Source organism: Dipodomys spectabilis, unplaced genomic scaffold (genome assembly GCF_019054845.1).
Source record: "Dipodomys spectabilis isolate Male_0828 unplaced genomic scaffold, ASM1905484v1 ptg000229l, whole genome shotgun sequence".
Lineage (NCBI taxonomy): Eukaryota > Metazoa > Chordata > Mammalia > Rodentia > Heteromyidae > Dipodomys > Dipodomys spectabilis.
In genome coordinates, this window is record NW_024870906.1 from 2,869,565 (window position 1) to 2,892,795 (window position 23,231).

Consider the following 23,231-nt stretch of genomic DNA (forward strand, 5'->3'; position numbering starts at 1 on the left):
TAAGGGAAATGCCAATGAGGCATTTATCTCAGTGTAGAGAAGACACTCCCCGGGACAAGAGCAATAGAGGAGCATCCAGAGGCAGTAAGCCACTGCTTGGATAGCAGAAATGTCAGATCCTAGAGTCATTTCTGTGTGGCCCTTCAAAAATTGGTCAGAGCCAGGAGGTCATGGGAAGATAGTTTGTAAGCATGCCTAATGTCCATGACTATCTACTTTGTAAGGGACAGGAACTTGCCAGTCCTCTGTGATAGTAGTAAAAAGCTAATGTTATAAAATTTGGGGGATAGTTTAAATCTCAACCCCTTTCTGTGCCAAAAGCTCTAACTGGCAGTAACTTTTGAGCTGACACCAGCTACATGAAATTCGTCTGCTCAGGAAAAAAGTTTGTAAACCTGAGAGTGTGTTTCTACTGATATCTTCCTGAAGGTCTACATAGGTAACTTAGGCATTGTTAGGGTCACTAGAGATTGCATTCCTAAGTCATCCAGAAAGATGCTTTTACAAACCAGAGTGCTAAACAAGCTACACTGCTGTAGTCAGAGAAAAGTTCTGTGCAGTTGTAAAAAGTTAAAATATTGTTCTTAATGACATCTAACCCTGATAACCTCTTTGTAAAATAGACTAAGGTTATAAGTTCCTGGCTAGGTAGGATCAACACCCCTGAAGTCAGCTTGAAGAAGTTACAGAAGATGGACCTTCGCCCATCAACCCCCTTTAAGATCAAGAGTCCAGAGTCAGTTTTGGAAAAACGAGGCAAAATAGATAAAAAATAATTAATAGTGTTAACAGGTGTGCAAGTGTGGAGACTGCATCTGTCAGAGATAGTTACGAGACTAAGCTTTCTGTGTTTATTTACAAAAATATCTGGTTAGAAAGAAAGTTGTTATTTTGGTAAATTGTCCAGGGCTATTGTCTAAACGGTCCTAAAAATCAATGGGGCCACAGCCTGCCAAGCCTATGTAATATATCCTTAACCAGTCTGTGTAGAAATTTGCAGCCCAGCACGAGGAGGTGTGACAGTTCCTTGGGGCCACTGAGAAAGTTCAATGACAGCCTGACAATCACCTGGAGGAAATCTGCATCTTCACACAGACCACCTCCATCCACCTCCACCGTGGTAAAAGTAGACTGAACTCCTGCCTCATTCCATCACCTAAGACTGCTTCCCCGTTGAAAGCTGCTAAAGCTAAGATCTTGTGGGACATTCTTTTGGGTGATATCCAGAAACCCTCTCTATTCCCACAGTGGATATTGGGGGCAAGGATATCACTGGCTTGCTCACCTTAGGCACTTCAGTGCATAGTGACTGGAAATCCACTCTATAGTCACAGCCTAGTTTGGCTCTGGTAATAACCTGAGTGTGTTATCAATGCAGGTAGTACCTTTGGGCCTTATTTGCTTAATAAAAACTAGATTGGGGACCATACTCATGTTACACAGTACTTAAAATACTCTTCCGTGCATGTTTCTGGCTCAGGAGTATGATATTCCCAAGATTGAGAATATGATCAAAACAGAGGGGGGAATGAGAGACCAAGAGTAACTCTATCTTGCTCAGGCGACATTTTATGTTTAACTTTCTGCCTTTGTCCTAAGCCCTGTTGACCAAGATGTTTCTGAGAAGTGTCATTGTGCTGAGAGGTATTATTATGTGTTGAAATTGACCAGAACCTGTACAAATTACCGAAACCACCAGACCACAACTACCCCCCCAAACAGATGGCCCATCCCGTTCTGTAACTCCCAGCTGACACTAACTGCCCTGGAATGTTACTAGTCCTAGCCCCGAGCCAATCAGATTTGTATTCACATGTAATTCTGTTTGAACACCTGGATAATGTATCTTTTTGTCACTTTGTGGTTTTTGCCTTTATAAACCCTGCTGAAATGTTGCTGGGGGGAGGAGGGGGTCTCCTCCTCCCTCTGCTGTGTCCGAGTGTATGGGACGAGGCCGAGCCTAGGCTTGTTCTGAATAAACCTTGCATTTTGCAGTTTCAGTGTCTGAGTCTCTGGTGGTCTCCGGTGGTCTTTGAGGAGTGTGCACTTCACATCAATTTAAAAGACTTAATTGGCTTATACTAATTGTCCAAGCGGGGTTTTCATTTTTATATTTCTCTTTTTTCTTTTTTTTTTGGGTCCGGTCGTGGGGCCTGAACTCTGGGCCTGGGCGCTGTCCCTCAGCTCTTCAGCTCAAGGCTAGCACTCTACCGCTTGAGCCACAGCACCACTTCCGGCTTTTTTCTTTTTGCTTATGTGGTGCTGAGGAATCGAACCCAGGGCCTTGAGCATGCAAGGCAAGTGCTCTACCACTGAGCCACCTTCCCAGCCCCTCATTTTTATATTTCTATACAGTCACACTGTAGGGGGGAGGGGCAGTGAGATTATTCAGTCCGCAGTGAAAATGTAAAAGATTTTACTGAGCAAGTGCCAGGACCACACCTGGATTGGGATCCTAGGAAACAGCCCCCAGTGGCAGCCCACACAGGCTTTTAAGCATTTGGGGCCAGGGGTGGGGGAGGGGTAGGATGGTATTGGTTTTAGCCAAGGATTGTTACAAGAAACGCACACCTTAAGTTTAAATTTCCCCGCCAAGATTTTCCTGTCAAGGTTTGCTTGTGGGAAGCAGGGGAATAGAACAAAAGGTGGTGATGGTCCCCTGGGTTAGGGCTCCCAGTGCTCAGAAAACAGCAGAAGCAGAGTCACAAAGTTACAATTACAGTTACTAGCTAAAGTAATGGGTTACCAGGGAAGTCGTATCCACAGCACACTTACATTTGTATCTTAAAATCATTCATTATCCATTTTACACAATCCAAGTCAAATATCCTATTCCATCCTCCCGTCCTCCACCATATGGACACAATGAGCTCTAAGCAGACTCACTCCCTTCACGCTTCCTCTCTTGGCTCCCTACTCCTCCTAATTCCAACAGATTTTATGGTTCCATTTTCATACATATATATTCCCTGAGCAGGCCGCCAGCGGCTCCTGCCTTGTAAGTCTAGCTACTCAGGTGGCTGAGATCTAAGGTTGGGGTTTTCGGAGGGAGAGGGAGAGGGAGAGAGAGGGAGGGGGAGATTGAGGGGAGGGGTAGATTGAGGGGGAGGGGGAGGGGAGGGGGAGGGGAGCGGGAGGGAAGGGGGAGGGGAGAGTGAGGAGAAGGGGAGGGGAGGGGGAGGGGAGACGACCGGGAGCCGCGGGAAAGCCGGAAGGCACTGCGCACGCCTCTTTGGGTCTTCTGGGCGGAATCTCCGAAGATGTTGCAACACCGCTCGCACAGCTTTAAGAAGGCACCGCGAGTGCACCGGGCAGTCAGTCGGACGCGCTGCGCACGGAGAACGCTTCTCCCAGCTCCCGCCGACCCCACCGAAGAGCCGAAGCACTCCACCCCGCCGACCCCACCGAAGAGCCGAAGCACTCCACCCCGCCGACCCCGCCGACCCCACCGAAGAGCCGAAGCACTCCACCCCGCCGACCCCGCCGAAGAGCCGAAGCACCCCACCCCGCCGACCCCGCCGAAGAGCCGAAGCACCCCACCCCGCCGACCCCGCCGAAGAGCCGAAGCACCCCACCCCGGGGGCCAGGCCCGGACCATGGCCCTCGTCGTCTTCGCCCTGATGCTGCTGATGCTGCTGGTGAGTCCGGAGCAGGACCCGCACGGCCGTCGGGGCACTCGCGTGGCGGGATGAAGCGGGGAGCGGGATGAAGCGGGGAGCGGGATGAAGCGGGGAGCGGGATGCCGAGGGCCCGGCCGTGCGCCGCCGCCGGGCATGTGCGGGCATGTGCGGGCACCGCGGAGCCTGCCGTCGGCGGAGGCCCGGGACGACCCTCCGCGGCTGGGGAGAGGCCCACCGGGCAGGAGGGGGGGCCGGGGCCTGCACCCTGACACCCCCCTGCACACGCTTTTCCTTCCTGCCGCGGATTCCCCCCCAGGGTGGGGCACTGTAGGTCCCGCCTCGGGGCGCCATGTCGGGCAGGGTGGAGGAGGTGTGAGTGTGCCACCACCTTCGCGGATGTGCGTGAATGTGCACGCCATCTTCGCGGATGTGCGTGAAGGTGCACGCCACCTCCGCGGATGTGTGAGTGTGCGCCCGGGCACTTCCAGGAAGAAGCTTGGCTGAGGTAGTGGAGATCAGGGTGTCACAGATTCTTTTCCGGACCAGATCTGAACTTCCATCCTCAGCTCGCAGCACCCTTCCCCGCCCCCCCCTTTGCTGCCGGTGCTGGGGGCACGGTGGCCTCGCGCTTCCGCTCAGCTTCCTCTCTCGGGGCTGGTGCCCTGCTGGTTAACTTGAGACCCGTCGCCTGGATTGTCTGGATTTGTCTACCCAGGCTGCTTTGATTTGTTAGATGGTTTTTGGTTTTTCGATTTCACGGCCCTAGAATTACAAAGGGGAGCCACCCACACGTTGGCTAGGGGAATTTTTGTCACTTTCTTTTTTTTCTTGTCGCTAAATTGTACCCAAACAGACATGTTGAATGGAAACCTCTCTGGACAATTATAACTTTAAAAAAACACTTTTTTAAACTTTTTAAACAATTTTTTTTTCCAAACCAGTTCCTGGTGTCCTAGGAACAAGAGAGACTGACAGAGAGCAAAGGAGCAAAAGGCAAAGTGGAGGGAGAGGTGCCTGGCTTTTAGTTAAGTTGAAGGCTCAAGTAATGATGTTTTTATTTATATTTACTATTATTTATTTACCTATTGTTTATATATTATATTTTATATATTATATATTTATTTTATTTATATTTTATTGTATATAACATATAATATATGTTTATATATTATATTTATATATTGTTTATATATTATTTATGGATTTATATTTATTATTTATTTTTGCCAGTATTGAAGCTTGAACTCTGAGCTTTGTCTCTGAGCTTTTTTTGTTGTTTTATTTATTTATTATTTATTTATTTTTATTGTGAAAATACCGTACAGAGGGTTACAATTACATGGGCAAGGTAATGAGTGAATTTCTTTTTTTTTTTTTTTGGGGTCCGGTCCTGGGGCCTGAACTCTGGACCTGGGCGCTGTCCCTCAGCTCTTCAGCTCAAGGCTAGCACTCTACCACTTGAGCCACTGCACCACTTCCGGCTTTTTTTTTTCTTTCTACTTATGTGGTGCTGAGGAATCAAACCCAGGGCCTCATGTATGCAAGGCAAGCGCTCTACCACTGAGTCACCTTCCCAGCCCTTGAGTGAATTTCTTATCAAGCATTGTTGCCTCCTCCTTTGTTTGTCTCTGAGCTTCTTTGTGCTCAAGGCTAGTGCCACTTCTAGCCTTTTCTGGGTAGTTTATTGGAGATGAGAGTCCCATGGGCTTTTCCTGCAAGGGCTGCCTTCCAACTCCTGATCCTCAGAGCTCAGCCTCCTGAGTAACTAGGATTACAGGCATGAGCCGCCAGTGTCAGTGAATCTGTTTTTATAGAACAAAAGCAATTTCCAAGGCCCTGTTGTAGGCCCACCGGCCAATTCCACCTTCCCAGGATACCGGCCTGTGAAACAAAACAGTGCCTATAAACCCAAGCAACAAAGCAACCTGTTTTCATTGCTGCAACAAAGTGCCTGAAGCAGGGTCAGGTGTAAAGAGGTGTATTTTTAGCTCACTGTTCTGGAAGGTCCAGGGCAGTGCCCTGTGTCTCACCAGAGACCTGATGACTGTGTGGCATCTTGGGTAGGAAAGGTGGGAACCACAGGGGCGGAGTCTGAAGAGGAGGAAGGTGTGGACTGGAGAGCACTGGGGAGAATCCTGACTCACGGCTTTTAAGATCAGGCTGGCAATGATGTAAAATCACCTCACCAGTGCCTCCTAACCCTTAAAGTCCCACTGTTCTTAACATTGCCAACCATACAGGACCTTTCGGAGGACTCACTCAAACCTATCCAAACCTGAGCAAAATCCTTATAGGATTTACATTATTATTATTATTATTAGTGTGTGTGTGTGTGTGTGTGTGTGTGTGTGTGTGTATGCTGGCCCTGGGGCTTGAACTCAGGACCTGTGTTTTGTTCTTGAGCTTCTTTGTTCAAGGCTAGTGCTCTACCACTTGAGCTGCAGCTTTACTTTTGGCTTTTTTGGTAGTTAATTGGAGATAAGAGTTTCACAGGATTTCCTTCCTGGGACAGTTTTCAAGGAGGTCCTCAGATCTCAGCTGCTTTGAGTAGCTACCATTACAGGCGTGAGCCACTGACTCCTGGCTTTGCATTAAATTTTTAGGAAACCATTAACATACTATAATCTCAACAATTGCAATTACTTTTTATTTTTGTTTTGTTTTGTTTGTTGTTGGGCGTGAACTCTGGGCCTGGGCGCTGTCCCTCAGCTCTTCAGCTCAAGGGGAACGGCTCTACCGCTTGAGCTACAATGCCACTTCCAGTTTTCTAGTGGTTTTTATTGGAGATGAGAGTCTCATAGACTTTCCTGCTTGGGCTGGCTTTGAACTGTGATCCTCAGATCTCAGCCTCCTGAGTAGCTAGGATTACAGGGGTGAGCCACCGGCACCTGGCTTGCAATTATTTTTTAAAATATCAATGTGTCACCTGGTTGCCAGAGGCTTACACCTGTAATCCGTAGTTGTGTAGGAGATTGAGATTTGAGGATTGTGCTTCAAAGCTAGCCTGGGAAGGAAAGTGCATGAGACTCTTATGTCCGGTTAATCAGCAAAGCAAGAAGTGGAACTGTGGTTAAAGTGGTAGACTATCAGCCTTGAGCAAAAAAGCCTAGGAACAGCTTCCAGGTTCTGAGTTCAAGCCCCAGTACCACACAAAATAAAATAAAAAATACACAAAAATAGTACCAGAAAAATTTCCAACTTCAAGAACTAGAGGTTCATCCAAACAGGATTTCAATTTTATTTTTTCCAAGATTTCTATGTTTTTATTGAATTCCTCTTTTATATCCTGTTTATGCTATTCAGCTATGTGTTTGAGTTTTCTGGTTTGTTATCCCGTTTTAATTCATTTGATGTTTATACATTGCCTTCTTAATATTGATCATTCCTACTATTTTACTGAATTTGTTGTTTGAACTTTCTTTTTTGTTATTACATAAGTCCTTTATTGTGGACTTATTGGCCTTTTTTTTTTTTTTTTTTTGCCAGTCCAGGCAAACTCGGGTCCTGGGCACTGTCCCTGAGTTCTTTTTGCTCTAAGGCTAGCACTCTCCCACTTGAGCCACAGTATCACTTCCAGCTTTTTCTGTTTATGTGGTACTGAGGAATCAAACCCAGCGCTTCATGCATGCTAGGTCAGCAGTCTACCACTGAGCCACATTACCAGCCCGAGTTACTGATTTTTGAGAGACACATATTGCTTGGTTCATTCATTGTTTTATATTTTAAGTTTTTTTAAAAAATCTATTAAGTTTGAGTAGACAATGACTCCTGCATTGAGGCACTCCAAGCCAGATTGACTCAAGTTTTTCTATAGAAAACACTGGGGTCTTGGGGGGTGTGTGTGTGTGTTGTGTGTGTGTGTTTTGTTGTCGCCCCAACCCAAAAGCAAGGCTATATTCAGGCAGGCTGCAGCTCGGGCTTCATCCTACACACCGACTCAGCGGAGCTTAGGAGGAAGCCCCGAGCTGAACTTTCACAGGGTTTATAAAGGCAAAAACTACAAAGTGACAAAAAGAAGAGAAAAAAAGAAATCACAGACTGACAAGTTTAATTGTAGAACATCATTGAAAGCAAGTCACATTATACAAATAAAACTTTAACCCTCTTTTTAAGGCCTTTTTAATTTTAACACATCCAAGGGGCAGTTTTAGCAATACTAATCAGATCATCACATCACTAATTTTAACCATCATATTTCCAGTGTCTATCTACAGGAAAAAGGGACAGAACAAAGATAGGCCACTTGCCCCTCCTATGGAATGGGCACACACCCAACCCGACTTTTTAGGGTTAGATCAACTGCGTTTGTGCCAGCTTGCCCTCTTTTATACCATGGGTGGACTCCTCCCAGGGCCTGTCCCACCAGGAATGACCAGCTGAACTGCACTTCTGCCTGTTCACCCCTCACCACTAAAGATAGGTCTTATGTTGGTTTCTAAGTTTTTCTCCCTGTCTTTTCTCTTGGTTCTTTTTTTTTTTTGGGGGGGGGGGTCCGGTCATGGGGCCTGAACGCTGGGCCTGGGCGCTGTCCCTCAGCTCTTTAGCTCAAGGCTAGCGCTCTACCACTTGAGCCACACAGCGCCACTTCCGGCTTTTTTCTTATGTGGTGCTGAGGAATCGAACCCAGGGCCTCGAGCATGCAAGGCAAGTGCTCTACCACTGAGCCACCTTCCCAGCCCCTTCTCTTGGTTCTTGAATGAAATACACAGTTTTAGACAGACAGAACAGGTACGGTCTTTGACAGTGTTAAACTAACCTTTACATTTAAATTTCAAATATTTATCCCCAAATTTTAGCCAAGGAAACTGAATCCCAAACTGCCAATGCATTTTTGTTAAGCCAGATAACTTGGTTACAGTATAAACAGCCTTATGCATTTAAAAATACTTAGATTTTTAAATACAGGATTTTCTATTTTTCAAGTTAAAGAATCCTTTTTTAAAAAGTCATTTAAAACACTATGAAGGTTCTTTAAAATTTTGGTAATGTCCAAACCTCATAACCTTTTAAATTTAAACTCACCCAATTGTTACAGCATGCTGACAATTCTTACCCTGAACATGTTCACAAACACATACAAAACACTCAGGCAGATCTTAAAGCGCACAAAAATCAAAATCAGTTGTACATACATTTTCTAAAGTTTTTAAACAAAAATTTAAGACAGTATTTTTTTTAAACTAAGTACCTTTGTTGAGCTTCCTTTTCCCAGAGCTTGCTTATTTAGCAAGGCAATTCACCAATGGGTCTTTTGAATCCCTTCTGTTGGAGGAGGGCTGGGGGAGGGGGTCACCTGAAACTAAACTGGCCTGATTTTTTTTTTTTAAACCAATTTTAGACAAGAGCACTTTACAAATTGTTACATTGTCAGGACTAGCTGAAAAAGTCCAAACACAGTCTTCTACACCCTCCCTGCTGTCATCCTCCCAAGGAGAAAATGCAGCCTGAGGCTTAAAGGGAACCAAACTAGCCCAGCCACCTACCAGGCCTCACGGGGAGGGGGGCATAGCAGGTCTGTGACCCGGCCCAGCTGGCTGGAACTTTTATTCCCCCAGAGATGTTCAAATAAAAAACACAAACACAAATAAACACAAAAACCAAGGATCCACATTTAATACTGGTACTAATTCTAACAGAACTAGACAAGAACCAAAGGCTGAGTTGGGACTAATGGGCCCCAGTTTATCTTTATCTCTACCAGAACTCTGTGCTGTTTTCACTCAGCAAGCTGAATCCAGAGTCTGCTGAGTGTACTGCCACGCTCACCCAGAACTTCCTACCTCAGAAAACATAGAACGGACAAACACACTAAAGTAAACAAGACAAACAAGTAGCCACAAAGACAAAATCAGGTCTCAGTGAACGGGGCAACATCTCAAATCCACTTACCAAGGGACTCAAACCCCCTCTACTCATTCCAGAGAATTTTTCTTTTTAGATTCCTGCAAATGTTGACCCCGGGGCCTTCCAAGGTGGAGGAGAATTCCCAGTCATCTTGGGGCAAGGGAAAGAAGTCCCTAGTGGCCGTCCCCTCAGACCGACAGGTTCTCCCCCATGCTCAGACCCCCTGAGCCAAGGCCTGAGGCTGAGATCTTGTCAGTGCCACTTGCAGGTGTCAGTGGCAGTTTCATTAAACAAAGAAAGAAACATAATTAAGACAGACACAAATGGCACGAAACAAGCTCTGCGCTGTGTGGAAAGTCACGCAGATGCCAGAGAAAATTTCCAAGAGACAACAATCTGCTTTTCCTTCTTAATAGCCACACTCTGATTTTGAGCTATCTCCTTAACTTCTTTCCAATGTACCAAGGTTAAGTCTAGGGGGCTAAATGGAGTATTGCCCATTGTTTCCAGTTCCATCAGTCATACAGTCCACAAAATAACAAATGGTACCAGGCAAACAAACCACACACAGGCCTGCCAGTTAAAAGACTTACAGAGTGGAGATCTCCCAGATTGGTCCACTGACTTCTTTAAAGTACATACAGAAGGAGCAGACCCAGATTGGGCAGGTTGGGCCTCAGTTAGGAGACCCTCCCGGTCAGTTCCCTGACCGTCCCCAAACCGAACTGACTTGCGCCCTACAAGTCTTACAGTGGGGTTCCAAGGGTCTCCCTTCAGAGGAGGATCTGGGAGTTCTCCCAGTTCCTCCAGGGTTGCAAGTACCAGCCCGTCTGCTTCTACAACCCTTCACAAATACAGATGGGAGTGGCCGTCCTCAGAAGGAAAACGAAAGTAAAACAGACAAACAACAGGACAAGACAAATTAACAGCGCTGTTTTCTTACCTTCGGAGTCTGGGGTCTCGGGGGTCTTTGGGGGTATCCTGGATGAGCCCCCACTAATATGTTGTACCCCCGTCACAGGACCCTCACCAAGAAGCCCACTGAGAGTCAGACGTTCTGAAATGCAAAAGCAAGGCTTTATTCAGGCGGGCTGCAGCTCGGGCTTCGTCCTACACACCTACTCAGCAGAGCTTAGGAGGAAGCCCCGAGCTGAAATTTCACAGGGTTTATAAAGGCAAAACCTACAAAGTGACAAAAGGAGAAGAAAAAAAAAGAAATCACAGACTGGCAAATTTACAGCAACTGTGTCAGCAGACACAGTAGGGAGTTACCAAACTGGCTGGGTCTTAAAGGGCCACCTGGACATTCCAGAGCAGTTAAAGCTTAGCAGGGAGTTTCCTGGCTGGTTGGGTTCTGATAAGCTGTAGCTGGGATAATTGGTGGTCTGGGTTTGTTCGCAGGGTCCATTTATCTTGGTCCAGCATGGTCATCTCCTGAAGTTTGTGGGAACCCAAGGCCAGCTATAGTACAAAGTGAGGCCTGACTTCAGAGTAGCTTTGTTCAAGTAATCTATGGTTTAGCAGTTTCAGCACAAACAAGATCGTTTCTGAAATTCAGGTTGGCCCAAGGTTAATATGAGCAGCAGAAGGGTTACTGCTTTAAAATGCAGTTATTTTTAGCTTTTCAGTTTATGGGACAGACACAGAAGTGACACAAAGAAACCATAAAATTTATCTGGTTTGCAAAACATTTTCACTTGGGAAGACAGCTCCATACTTTCCCCCTAAAGAACAGGTAGTTGTATAAAGGTACTAAGCAAACGTTAAAATTAGACTTGAGAAAATACATGATTTGACTTTTACTTATAAAACTATCTGTGTGGGGCTGGGAAGGTGGCTCAGTGGTAGAGCACTTGCCTTGCATGCATGAGGCCCTGGTTCAATTCCTCAGTACCACATAAGTAAAAAGAAAAAAGCCAGAGGTGGCACTTTGGCTCAAGTGGTAGAGCGCTAGCCTTGAGCTGAAGAGCTGAGGGACAGCGCCAGGCCCAGAGTTCAGGCTCCACGACCGGACCAAAAAAAAAAAAAACTATCTGTGTATACATGACTTTACATGTGCAGTTTTAGATACACCCATGAATGTGCACACACACACGTATACCTTGCTTAACAGAAACTAAAGACATTGAAAAAGAACACTTAGCTTATTACAGATAATGTACTTTTCTGTTTGTTTTTTGTTTCGTTTTTGTCGGTGGCAGGGCTAGAACTCTGGACATGGACACAGTCCTTTAGCCTTTTCTGCTCAAGAATAGCACTTTACTGCTTGAGCTATAGCTCTACTTCTGGCTTTTTGCTGGTAAATTAGAGATAAGACTCTCACCTTGGATTTTCTGCCCAGGCTGGCTTCAAACCAGGAGCCTCAGTTCCTTTGCCTCCTGAGTAGGTGGGGTTACAGATGTGAGCCGCTGGCGCCTGTCTAGAATGGGCATCTAAGAACCCAGGTTACTCATTTATTGTGTAAAGATCAGTGGAGAATCAGATACAAGACCCAGCACTTCCTGTGGCACCCCTTCCCTCTTAGGGCAATATGATTTGCCAGCAGGTGGGGTGCACATAAATGACCTCAAGGTCAATGTCAGTGAAGAGACTGGAGGGACCATGCCAGCAAGGTGATGCATGTCATGGAAGCAAGAACCCTAGGAAAGTCTGGCCTGGGGGAGGGACACAAGTGAAGAGTGGAAGACTCTGGAAGGCCCTAGAAGGCTCTGAGGGCTCTGCTCTCTCAGCACCTCTGTTAGGGTAGGGTGGGGACTAGCAGTCTTGTGACTTGAGGGCTTGTGGCTTTGTACTCGGAGATGAGTACTTCCGCCAGCTCACACAGATTAGGATCCCTCTAGGTTAATTTACAACTTCTGCACTGCACTTTTCCTGCAGCCAGCCCAGGCCACGCCGTGAGCCTGAGAGCTTGTCTCAGACCCAACACTAAAGAAAAAAAAAAAAAAAAGAACCAAGTGTGGTGGTTCATACCTGTAATCCTAACTACTCAACAGGTGAAGATCTGAGGATTGTGTTGTGAAGTCAGCCAGGGCAGGAAAGTCCATGAGACTTGGATCTCAAAGCTGGAAGTCGAGCTGTGGCTCAAGTAGCAGAATGCCAGCTCTGAGCATCAAAAGCTAAGGACAGCCTCAGGCCCTGAGTTCAAGTCCCAATACCAGCCCCAGAAACAAACTCCTCAAAGGAACAGGTTTTGGTGGAGATATGGAAAGACTGAAACCCTTGTGCTATATTGTAACACTGTGGAAAACAGTATAGCAGCTCCTTAAATCATTACAAGTAGGATTGCCATATGATCTCAAAGCTGGCTCTACCACTTGAGCCATGCCCTCCACTTCCAGCTTTTTGCTGGTCAGAGCCTCTTGAATTTGTCTGCCTGGGCTGGCTTTGAACCATGATCCTCAGCTCTCAGCCTCCTGAGTAGCTAGGATTACAGGCATTAGTCACTGGTGCTCATCTTCAACCAGATTTCATATACCTACGGCCTTAGGAACATTATTCCTAGCAGCCAAAGAGCAGAACCAACTCAATTGTCTATCCACAAGTGAATAGAGAAACATTGTGGTCAACACAAACAATAGAAAATCACATAGCTTTAAAAAGGAAGGACTTTCTAACACAAGGCACTCTATGGATGAGTCATACAGACCTTAGGCTGAGTGAAAAAATACCAGCCACAAAAACATGAACACTTTCCACTTACATAAGGTAACAACAGGAAGTAAGGTTTGGGTATGGAGAAACACTGGTTTAATGAATGTAGACTGTTTTACATAACATAGGCGTGGTAGATAATGTTTGCTCATCAGTATGTGAATGTGCTAAGCATCTTTAACCTATTTAAACCTAGTTAACCTATTTAAAATCATTTAGATAGGAATTTTGTCTGATGTATATTTGGCTGCAATTTTTTTTTTTTTCTGGGAGGTGTCCAGTCGTGGGGCCTGAACTCTGGACCTGGGCTCTGTCCTTCAGCTCTTCAGCTCAAGGCGAGCGCTCTACCACTGAGCCACCTTCCCAGCCCCGATTGGCTGCAATTTTTTAAGTGTATTTACATGAGACAGAGACATCCACATATGTGGTCAGCTAGTAGAATTATATATGATAGTATACTATAAATGCAATCTAATTTGTGATACTGGGGACTGAATACTGATACTCAGGGCCTGGTATTCTAGCAATTAGGCTGTGACCCTGTCATTTTGGTTGTTAGTATTTATTTATATATTTATATTTGTTTATTGGTTAAAAGTTTTAGAACAGGGAAAATGATCCAAGTTCTGTGTTAGTTTTGAAGGCTGAGGGTGGGGGGAGGGAAGGAGCGTGAGATAGAAGTGAGAGGAGGCCTAGAAGACACTAATACCAGGTTCTGTGTTTTCTCCACAAATCAAGCCTCACCTAGCCACAGCTGTTCCACTGCCCCATCAACCAGCCGCCCTGCAAGACTCGATGGCGAGACCCATGGAAGAATGTCTACCAGGTATCTCCTAAGACTGACCCCCTAGTCTTCTACACTACCCTGGCTCCACGTTCTTCCAGTCTCTGTTCCCTGCAATTCCTAGCTCCTTTATCCAACAAGTAGTTATTGACACGTTGTCATATCCAGGGTTATGAAGACTTATCTCCATTTTTACTGCTAAGATTCATCTATTTTGATTCATCTAAGGGTCTAGAGATTTTTAAAAAATATTTTAATTATTATTGGGGCTGGGAAGGTGGCTCAGTGGTAGAATGCTTGCCTCACATGCTTGCATGCATGAGGCCCTGGGTTCGATTCCTCAGCACTACATAAGCAGAAAAAGCCAGAAGTGGCACTGTGACTCAAGTGGTAGAGCAATAGCCTTGAGCTGAAGAGCTGAGGGACAGCGCCCAGGCCCAGAGTTCAGGCCCACAACCAACAAAAAATAAAAAAATTATTATTTTGTGTGTGTGTGTGTGTGCATGTGTGCATGTGTGCATATGTGCATATGCTGGGGCCTGGGCACTTTCCTCGGGCTTTTTTTGTTCAAGGCTAGCACTCTACCACTTTGAACTACAGCGCCACTTCCAGTTTTCTGGTGGTTAATTGGAGATAAGAGTCTCACAGACTTTCCTGTCTGGGCTGGTTTCAAACTGTGATCCTCAGATCTCAGCCTCCTGAGTAGCTAGGATTACAAGCGTGAGCCACAAGTTTCTGGTCAGTGCATACTTTTTCAAAGACATACCCAAGAGATCACTTGAGAAGGGTTTTTGGTTCCTGAATGAAGTAGTCCATCCTGTCTGCTAGCTTTGCCACTTACTCAAAACATCAGCATACAGCAAATTCTGATCATTATCAAAGGCTAGCTTGTTCCTTTCCGGGTATTGACAAGCTCAGGAGACATTTCACTCTTGTAATCCATAATTCAAGTTGTTTCATGAATCTTACAATATGCTTCATTTAGTAATTCATTCCAAGGCAAAGAAAAACAGAAAAAAGAAACACTATCCAAACCACAAAAAAATTACTACCACCATCCTAAGATTATTCTCTTCAGAGTGTAAAATTATAATCAGAGTTCTACAGGATCAAACAATTCTTTTTTGGGAGGAAGAGGGGAGCGGTCATAGGGCTTGAACTCAGGGCCTGGGTGCAGTCCCTGAGCTTTTTTTTTCTGTTCAAAGCTAGCACCCTACCATTTGAGCGAGCCACAGCTCAACATCCAGCTTATTGCTGGTTAATTGGAGATAAGGGTCTCATGGACTTTCATGTTCAGGCAGGTTTTCAACCTAGTTCCTCACTTTCCTGAGGAGCTAGGATTACAGGTGTGAGCCACTGATGCCCAACTACTTGATCTTTTTTAGCAAGAAGTTGCTGCATAGTCACAGTGACTAATTTTATAGGCATGAGCCCTGGCACTGGAAAGAACACAGTTTTTTTTCAAAAATAGCATGTTCCAGGACTTTAATACAATTGTAGCTATCACAGATGGCCTTCCTCAATGGGGTGAGGCACCGGATAGGTTAATTACAGTCACTTAAATCTCCATCCTCCCCACATGAGATCCCAGATGTCTGTATAGAGTTTCATAGAATTGTGCACCCTTTCATTTCTGTGATTCAGTAGGAATGGCCATCCTCTTATTTTGGATTCTAATAATTTGTATCTTTCAAAACCTTCCCCTGGAGCCCTGTGCTGATGGCTCACACCTGTAATCTTAGCTACTTAGGAGGCTGAGATCTGAGGATCGCTGTTCAAAGCCAGCCCAGGCAGAAAAGTCCCCATGAGACTCTCATCTCCAATTAAGCACTCAAAAACCAGAAGTGGCGCTGTGGCTCAAGTGGTAGAGTGCTATCCTAGAGTACAAAGAAGCTCAAGGACAGCACCCAGGCCCTGAGTTCAAGCCCTACAATTAATCAAAAAGAAAACCTTTCCCTGCTCCATTGGCTGGTATAAGTTTGTTGATCTGGTCAGAGAACTAACTTTTGGTCTCATTAATTTTCTTGGTGGTTTTTCTAGTCTCTATTTTGTTCACTTCTGCTCTGACCTAGGTTATTTCCTTCCCTTGGCCTGCTTCACCTTAAGCATTTGCTTCTTTTTTCAGTGTGTCACATTAATTCTAGGTTGCCAATATTATGAGTATATTAGATTTTGAAAACAGTATTTAAAAAAACCTTCAGTGTTTTATATAGGCTTTAGGTTGAAAGGGTAACATTTGGGAGATTTGAGGCCAAAAAATACATTGTGAAGGGAACTTGGCTTTTTTTTTCCCTGTGTTGATACAGACGCTAAGAATTTGAACCTCACATGTCCCTTCCCTTATTTTCTGGTCAGCAGGGCTTTCATAAGGTGTATAGTAGATGCAGAAGCAATAATCCACTCACCCACTGCTTTTTCTCCTGCATTTCAGGCTCCTATCTATCAGGGCAGGTTTGCTTGTCGTGTAAAGCTGGCGAGGACTATACCAGTCACAATAATTCCCTCGATAGATGCAGGAGCTGCTTAGTCTGTAAAGGAGGTAAGAGCCAGAGGCCCCGGGGCATGGTGGAGTGGGATGTTGGAGTGGGAATTTCAACTGATGTGTTCCCAGAGACCTGGCTTCCAGCTTACCACAGGGCAGGCAGGCAGCACTCCAGGAGGGCCAGCTGTGTAAGGACTCAGAGGCAGCCGTGGGCTACTGTGGAGAGAGGCCATCCAACATGGCTGAGGCAGGCTGCAGTGGAAGGGTAGAGCTCAACAGACCAGGGCATTCAGAAGCGCTGCCCACTGAACTCAGTTATGGATCTGCCCTGAGTCTCCTGTACCCTGCCAGGGATTTTGGATACGTTGGCAGATTACAAGTCACCTCCAACATTGGTCTGCTTTGCATTTGACCAGAATCCATTTGGACACAGAAGGGGAGGATAGAGGGATATGGAAGAAGAGACCCTCATTGGGTCAGACTCTTGCTTGGTGTGCTGGTAGCTCAAACCTGTAATCCTAGTTACTCAGTAGGCTAAGATCTGAGGATTGTGGTTCGAAGCCAGCCCAAGCAGGGAAGTCTATGGGAGTCTTGACTTGACTAGCAAAGAGCCGAAGTGGTACTGTGGCTCTAGTGGTTGAGTGTTAGCCTTGAGTTAAGCCCAAGGAGTACTGGGAATGTGGCTTAGTGGGTAGAGTGCTTGCCTAACATGCATGAAGCCTGGATTCGCTTTCTCAGTAGCATGTAAACAGAAAAAGCCAGAAGTGGCACTGTGTCTCAAGTGGGAGAGTCCTAGCCTTGAGCAAAAGCTCAGGGAAAGTGTGCAGGCCCTGAGTTCAAGGCCCAGGACTGGCCAAAAAACAAAGCCTAGGGACATGGGTTGGAGCAGTCATAGTTTAGTTGGTAGAGTACTAGCCAATGAGCAAAAGCAAATGCAGCAACAGCAACGAAAACAGAAAAAAAGACTCTCCCTAACCTCAGGCCTCTCTTTCCAAAAATCTTTCATAGAAACTCCCATCTTAGGCCTACATATGTATATCTGTTGGAGTGGAAAAGGCTGGGTCTCATAGCTGTCCCTGAGCCAGGCTGTCTTCAGTCTCTGGCAGGTGCAAGGCTCTCTTTACCTCGGTGCCTTCATATCCTAAGGTCTATCTCTCCCTGATCTCCAGCAGTGCTAGGCTGTAGAGAGGTCACCTGAGGGCATTTCTCTTTCCTGGAGCTCAGAGATGATTTGTGTTAGACCTTGTGGTCGGTCTAAAAGACTTCCTACAAGAGGCAACACAGTAAACAATAATCATATTCCTTTTGTGTAGCCCTGCATACTGGTGATAGCAGAGAGGGAATGTCCTTTGTGTACCCTATATGTATGAGTTGCTGCAGAAAGTGGCCCTAAGAATTACTTACTATGGGGCTGGGAAGGTGGGTCAGTGGTAGAGCGCTTGCCTTGTATGCATGAGGCCCTGGGTTAGATTCCTCAGCAGCACATAAGCAAAAAGAAAAAAGCTGGAATGGTGCTGTGGCTCAAATGGTAGAGTGCTAGCCTTGAGCTGAAGAGCTGAGGGACAGTGCCCAGGCCCAGAGTTCAGGCCCCAAGACCGGACCCCCCCCCCAAAATAAAAAAAAAGAATTATTTCCTATGTTCAGCTGAGCTGAATTGGGGACGGTGGGGGTATGCCTTGAGGAAGGGCATCGAGGCAACCAGAGAAGCTCATCCTTCATACTTTTGCCCTGTCTCCAGATCAAGTACAGAAGAGTCCTTGCACCACAACCTCTAATACAGTGTGCGAATGCAAACCTGGCACTTTCCGGACACAAAACACCCCTGAATTCTGCCAGAGATGTCGAGATAAGTAAGATGAAGGAGCTGGGGGCTCTTATAATCCTGGAGTTCTATAAGACCCACATCTCCTTATACCCCTTTCCCTGACCCCCTGGAGTTCTTCTGAGCCTGGAACCCTCCACCTGCCATTTCCCTTTTGACCACGTGACTTGTTCCTTAGCTACAGGAGGCTAGGACTTAAGGCCCCCTAAACTTTGGATGAGCCCTAAGACATGATTTAATTACCTTCAAAAAGAATGAGTAGAGCTAGGTTCCACCTGTCATCCTAGCTATTCAGGGGGCTGAGATCTGAGGATTGTGATTTGAAGCCAGCCAGAGCAGAAAAGTCCGTAACATTCTTATCTTCAGTTAATCACCCAAAAGTTGTGGCTCCAGTGGTAGAATGCCAGTCTTGAGCAAAAATAGCTAAGGCCCAGGCCCTGAGTTCAAACCCTAGTACTGGCATAGGCATGCGTACACACAGAACGAGCAGAATACTGCTGGTATTCTGTTAATATGTACACCAATTCCATTGGAATATGTGATTTTTAATCCTTCCTTGTATATACAGAGGACTATGAAGATAGCTATGATAAAAGTCATAATAAGGCTTTGTGTTCACATCCCTCAAGGTTTTCAGAAGAACCTGATCCATTGAGGTAGCCTCACTCCAGGCTCCCGATCCCTTAAGATATATCTTGTTCCTGTTTTTGACATTAGGGGCCAAAAGTTAATTACTTTTTTGACCCTTTGGTGTTTGCGTGATTGGTAGGAAGATCAGCTGTACTACAAGTTGACGAGGGCCATGTACCAGTGGCTCATGCCTGTAATCCTGGCTACTCAGGAGGCTGAAATCTGAGGGTTGCTGTTTGAAGCCAGCCCCAGGCAGGAAAGTCCATTAACTCTAATCTCCAATTAACTACCAAAAAAACCAGAAGTGGAGCTGTGGCTCATGAGGTAAAGTGATAGCCTTGAGCAGTAAAGCTCAAGGACTATGGTCAGTCCCTGAGTTCAAGTCCCAGGACTAGCACGCACACACACACAACACTGAGGCAGGGGCTGTATCTAAATGGTGGTCAAAAGTGCCTGTGATCTCCCCCTGGAGTGAGACACCTCTTATCTCAGGGTCTGCTGCAGAGAAGGACTGAAAGCTGAGGAACCCATGGACCCAGAGCTCCGAGGGATTCAGGCCCTCCTTTCTCAGTCTTCAGGGTGGGGGGCACCCTGCAGACATGAGGAGTCTGCCCCTCCTCTATGGACATTGGGCAGGCAGAGTGACTTTCTCTTCTGTCCCGCCTGGCTGGTCTTTGCTCATGGAATCCCACCATTTCCTCCCTGTGTGTACCCAGGTGCACCGATGAGGAGGATGAGGAGATCCCCTGTACCCCCTTGAGTGACCGCAAGTGTGTCCCCAAGGCCACCGGAGGCACCAGAGCTCTTGAAGAGCCAGTGACCAACACCACGAAAACTCCTAGTAATCATTCCTCTATCTGGATCTTTATCTGGATCTTAATTGTATTCATATGTGTGATAATAGTTGGCACTGTGATTGTTTGGAAGAAAGAAAAAATATCTCATTATATTAAGGTCTTCTGTCCAGGTAAGTGTTGCTCCCAGATTTCTCGCTACCCTTCCCTCCCCTCCTCCTCCTTCTCCCCCCCCCCCCCCCCCCCCCCCACCGTCCTGCTCCATGTCTCCCCTATTAGTACCCTCCCTTTTGTTTCAAACCCATGTCCTCTCAGCCTGACTCTCTCCTATTCTCTGTGATCGGCCACATAGTCACTACCCAAAAAACACTAGACCAGAATCTCACCAGACCCTTCTCAACCAGGTCTTGGAGGGAAGACCCCCAGCTAGGTCAGAGAAGTGGTCAGCTTATAAGGCAGCGTTGCTCAAACCAGAGATTGGGCATGTTTGTTTGTTCATCAGTCTTGGAGTTTGAACTTAGGGCCTAGATGCTGTCCCTGAGTTTGTTTTTACTCACAACTAGCACTCTACCACTTGGAGCCATAGCTTTACTCCCAGTTTTCTGGTGGATAATTGGAAGTAAGATTCTCACGGTTCTTGCCCAGGCTGACTTTGAACCTTAATCCTCAGATCTCAGCCTCCTGTGTAGCTAGGATTGTAGGTGTAAGCCACCAGTGCCCAACTTTTATTTATTGCCAGTACTGGGGCTTAAACTCAGGGCCTCCTATTCTCCATCAGTTATTTTGCTCAAGGCTAGCTCTCTACCACTTGAGCCACACCTCCCCTTTTTGCCTTTTGGGTGGCTAATTGGAGAGAAGAATCTCATAGACTTCTCTGCCCAAGCTGGCTCTAAACCACAATCCTCAGATCTCAGCCTCCCTAGTAGTTAGGATTACAGACATGAGTCACGGGTGCCTAGCTTGCATGTGTTACTTCTACTCCCAGTTTCTCTCCCATCTCCTTCCCATTTGGAAGCTAACCCAGAGTGGGTGGGCCCACTCTGCCTAGGGAGGGGGCGGGGTCTGTGCTGGCCCTGCCCACCCACTAAAGGCAGTTTCCCCCTTTCTGTTGCAGGCCAGGGTGAAATGGATAGCCTGCCCCCGCAGATGTGGAGCTCAGGAACTACTTCCCTCCATAGCACAGTGAGTCCTGTGGGAAAAGCCCAGTACTCTGCTGCTCCACAGTCCCAGCTCAGAGGAGGGCTTGGCACCGTGCGTCCTATGCTGCTGACCTGCCAACCTGCCGCCCTGCTGCCCCTCTCATGGGTGGCCTGAGGCTCTGGAGGACTTTTTTGAGCTCCCAGCGGGCTGTCATTGTGTCCTCTTGCTAGGGGGGAGACATGAGGACACAATCCCGCCCTGGGAGTTGGAGAGGGGGTTTACAGCCCCAGGGTCCTGGTGACAGCAGCAGACCATGCATGGCTAGCTGAGCATGTCCCCATTTCACGTGACCCACGTGGGGGGAGGGGGGGAGGACCCGGCATGGAGCCCTAGATGTGGAATTCTGAGTCTCCTCTTTATTTTCCCAAGATCTGTTCCCCGCATTCCACAGGAAAATCTGAGGATAATAACAACAATGAGACGCTAAGCAGCGGACCTTTGCCCTCTAGCCTGCCTGTTGAGCAAGAAACGAGAGGAGAAAACCCAATGACAAATGCTGATGAACAGTCCCCAGGGGAGGCAGATGTTCTGCTGGTAAATGGTGGGCAGGAGGTACTAGTCTGAGGGAGCCAAGGACTGGCCAGGATGGCTGCGGGTGGCATAGTGGGTGGCTGAGTGCTCTGCAGAACCATCTACCTCGTGTTTGCCCAGGCCTAGAGCAGTGCAGGCATGCCGTGGCTCTGCATGTTTGTTCATGATTAATGCTTGAGAGCTGGGCGCGGGTGGCTCACCCTGTTATCCTAGCTACTCAGCAGGCTAAGATCTGAGGATCACGGTTCAAAGCCAGCCTGGGCAGGAAAGTCCTAGACACTCTTTATCTCCAATAAACTACCAGAAAACCGGTGGTGCTGTGGCTCAAGTGGTAGAGCACTTGCTTGAGCTGAAGAGCTGAGGGACAGAGCCCAGGTCCAGAGTTCAAGCCCCACAACCACCACCACCACCACCACCACCAACAAAAAAACAACAGAGTTCTCATGCCCATAGCTGACAAGACGCCCATGACAGTCAGTGTTGGGTGTTGAGGGTTCCGTGCTGGACATTGGGAACCGTAAGTCTCCTGTCCTCCTCTTTCTGGTCCCTCCAATCTCTCACAGCCCCTTCTGCTGGGGTTTAGCCCCAGTGAAAGCTGGTCTGTTCTCTGTGGTACCACTGTTCCCAGGAGGCATCTGAGCTCCTGACTGACCTGTGGCTAGGCCCAGTTGAGTGAGCTGCAGGGTAAGCCCCAAACCAGATTCCAAAGACTTGAGGCAAAGAAAAAGAAAGGAAACTGCCACCTGGATCTCAATGCTGATCGCAGGGTGGAACGATAACATTTTGGATGTATTGCGTCAAGGAAGATGTCAGGTCCAAATGAATGCCCCTGTTGCTTGGCACTGATTCAGGGAGGCTGTTGGAAAATGTCAGCTCCGTGTCCATGCCCCCGCGACGTCCTCCCCCCCCTCCCCCCCCCCCCTGTGTTTCTGACTTCCTCCAAGTCTCATTTCCTCCATCAAAGCCTCTGAGCTCCTCATGAACAGATCATTCAGCAAGGGTCTGCGTGCTGTCCCTTAGCTTTTTCACTCAAGGCTGGCATTCTACCACTTGAGTCACAATTCCCCTTCCAGCTTTTTGCTGGTTAATTGGAGATAACCGTCTCATGGAGTATCCTGCCTGGGCTGGCTTCAAACCACAATCCTCAGATCTCAGCCTCCTGAGTAGCTGGCATGAGCCACTGGTGTTTGGACACACGTTTTCCCCCCCCCCCCCCCCATGCTGTACGTGCATCTTGGGGCAGGATTATTTCCTCAGATCCTGAGTACAGGTGTAGCTGGGGGAGGGGTTGTGTCAGCAGGTTCACATGCTCTAGAAGCTCATACATTTCCACCTTTTCTCTCCCTCGACCTGATTTAGCATTGTCCATATGATTCCAGCTCACCTGTCCGTTCTTCTATCCCTGACGTGGCCCTACCTCTACTGTCGAAAAGTCCTTTCGTTGAACACCTGGGACAGGCTCATGAGGCAGAGGAGCTTCTCTGACAATGACATCCTCATGGCCAAAGCTTGAGCAGCGGCTGATGTGTTATATGAAATGCTGCTCAAGTGGCTACAATGGACAGGGCAGCGTGCCTCCATCAACGCCCTGCTAGATGCCTTGGAAACCCTGGAAAAGAAATTCGCCAGGGACACAATTGAGAACCACTTGGTTCTCTCTGGGAAGTTCATCTATCGAAATGATGTGAGCTCTGCTAACTCACGGAAGTGAAAGAATTTCCTCAGGAAGGTGCATATTCCCTAGTGTGCCTTTTTTTTCTTGGAGAAACCAAAAACATCATCTTAGGAACAATATCTAAAGTTTACATGAACGGGACTTGAAGAAACTATCCTAGAATAGATCCACCAGATATTCCACTGGAATGGATGTTAT

General features: G+C 47.0%; 1 protein-coding gene across 1 annotated transcript; it reads left to right on the forward strand.

Annotated features, from left to right (window-relative positions):
* Positions 1 to 3,260: 3,260 nt before the first annotated feature.
* On the forward strand, positions 3,261 to 22,845 carry LOC122123517 (tumor necrosis factor receptor superfamily member 10B-like). Its single transcript, XM_042697837.1, has 8 exons — positions 3,261 to 3,638; positions 13,854 to 13,941; positions 16,331 to 16,438; positions 18,120 to 18,231; positions 19,550 to 19,800; positions 20,742 to 20,809; positions 21,197 to 21,361; positions 22,738 to 22,845. Exons 1-8 carry the CDS (start codon positions 3,261 to 3,263, stop codon positions 22,762 to 22,764), a joined length of 1,197 nt encoding a protein of 398 aa, XP_042553771.1. The 3' UTR covers positions 22,765 to 22,845.
* Positions 22,846 to 23,231: the final 386 nt, after the last annotated feature.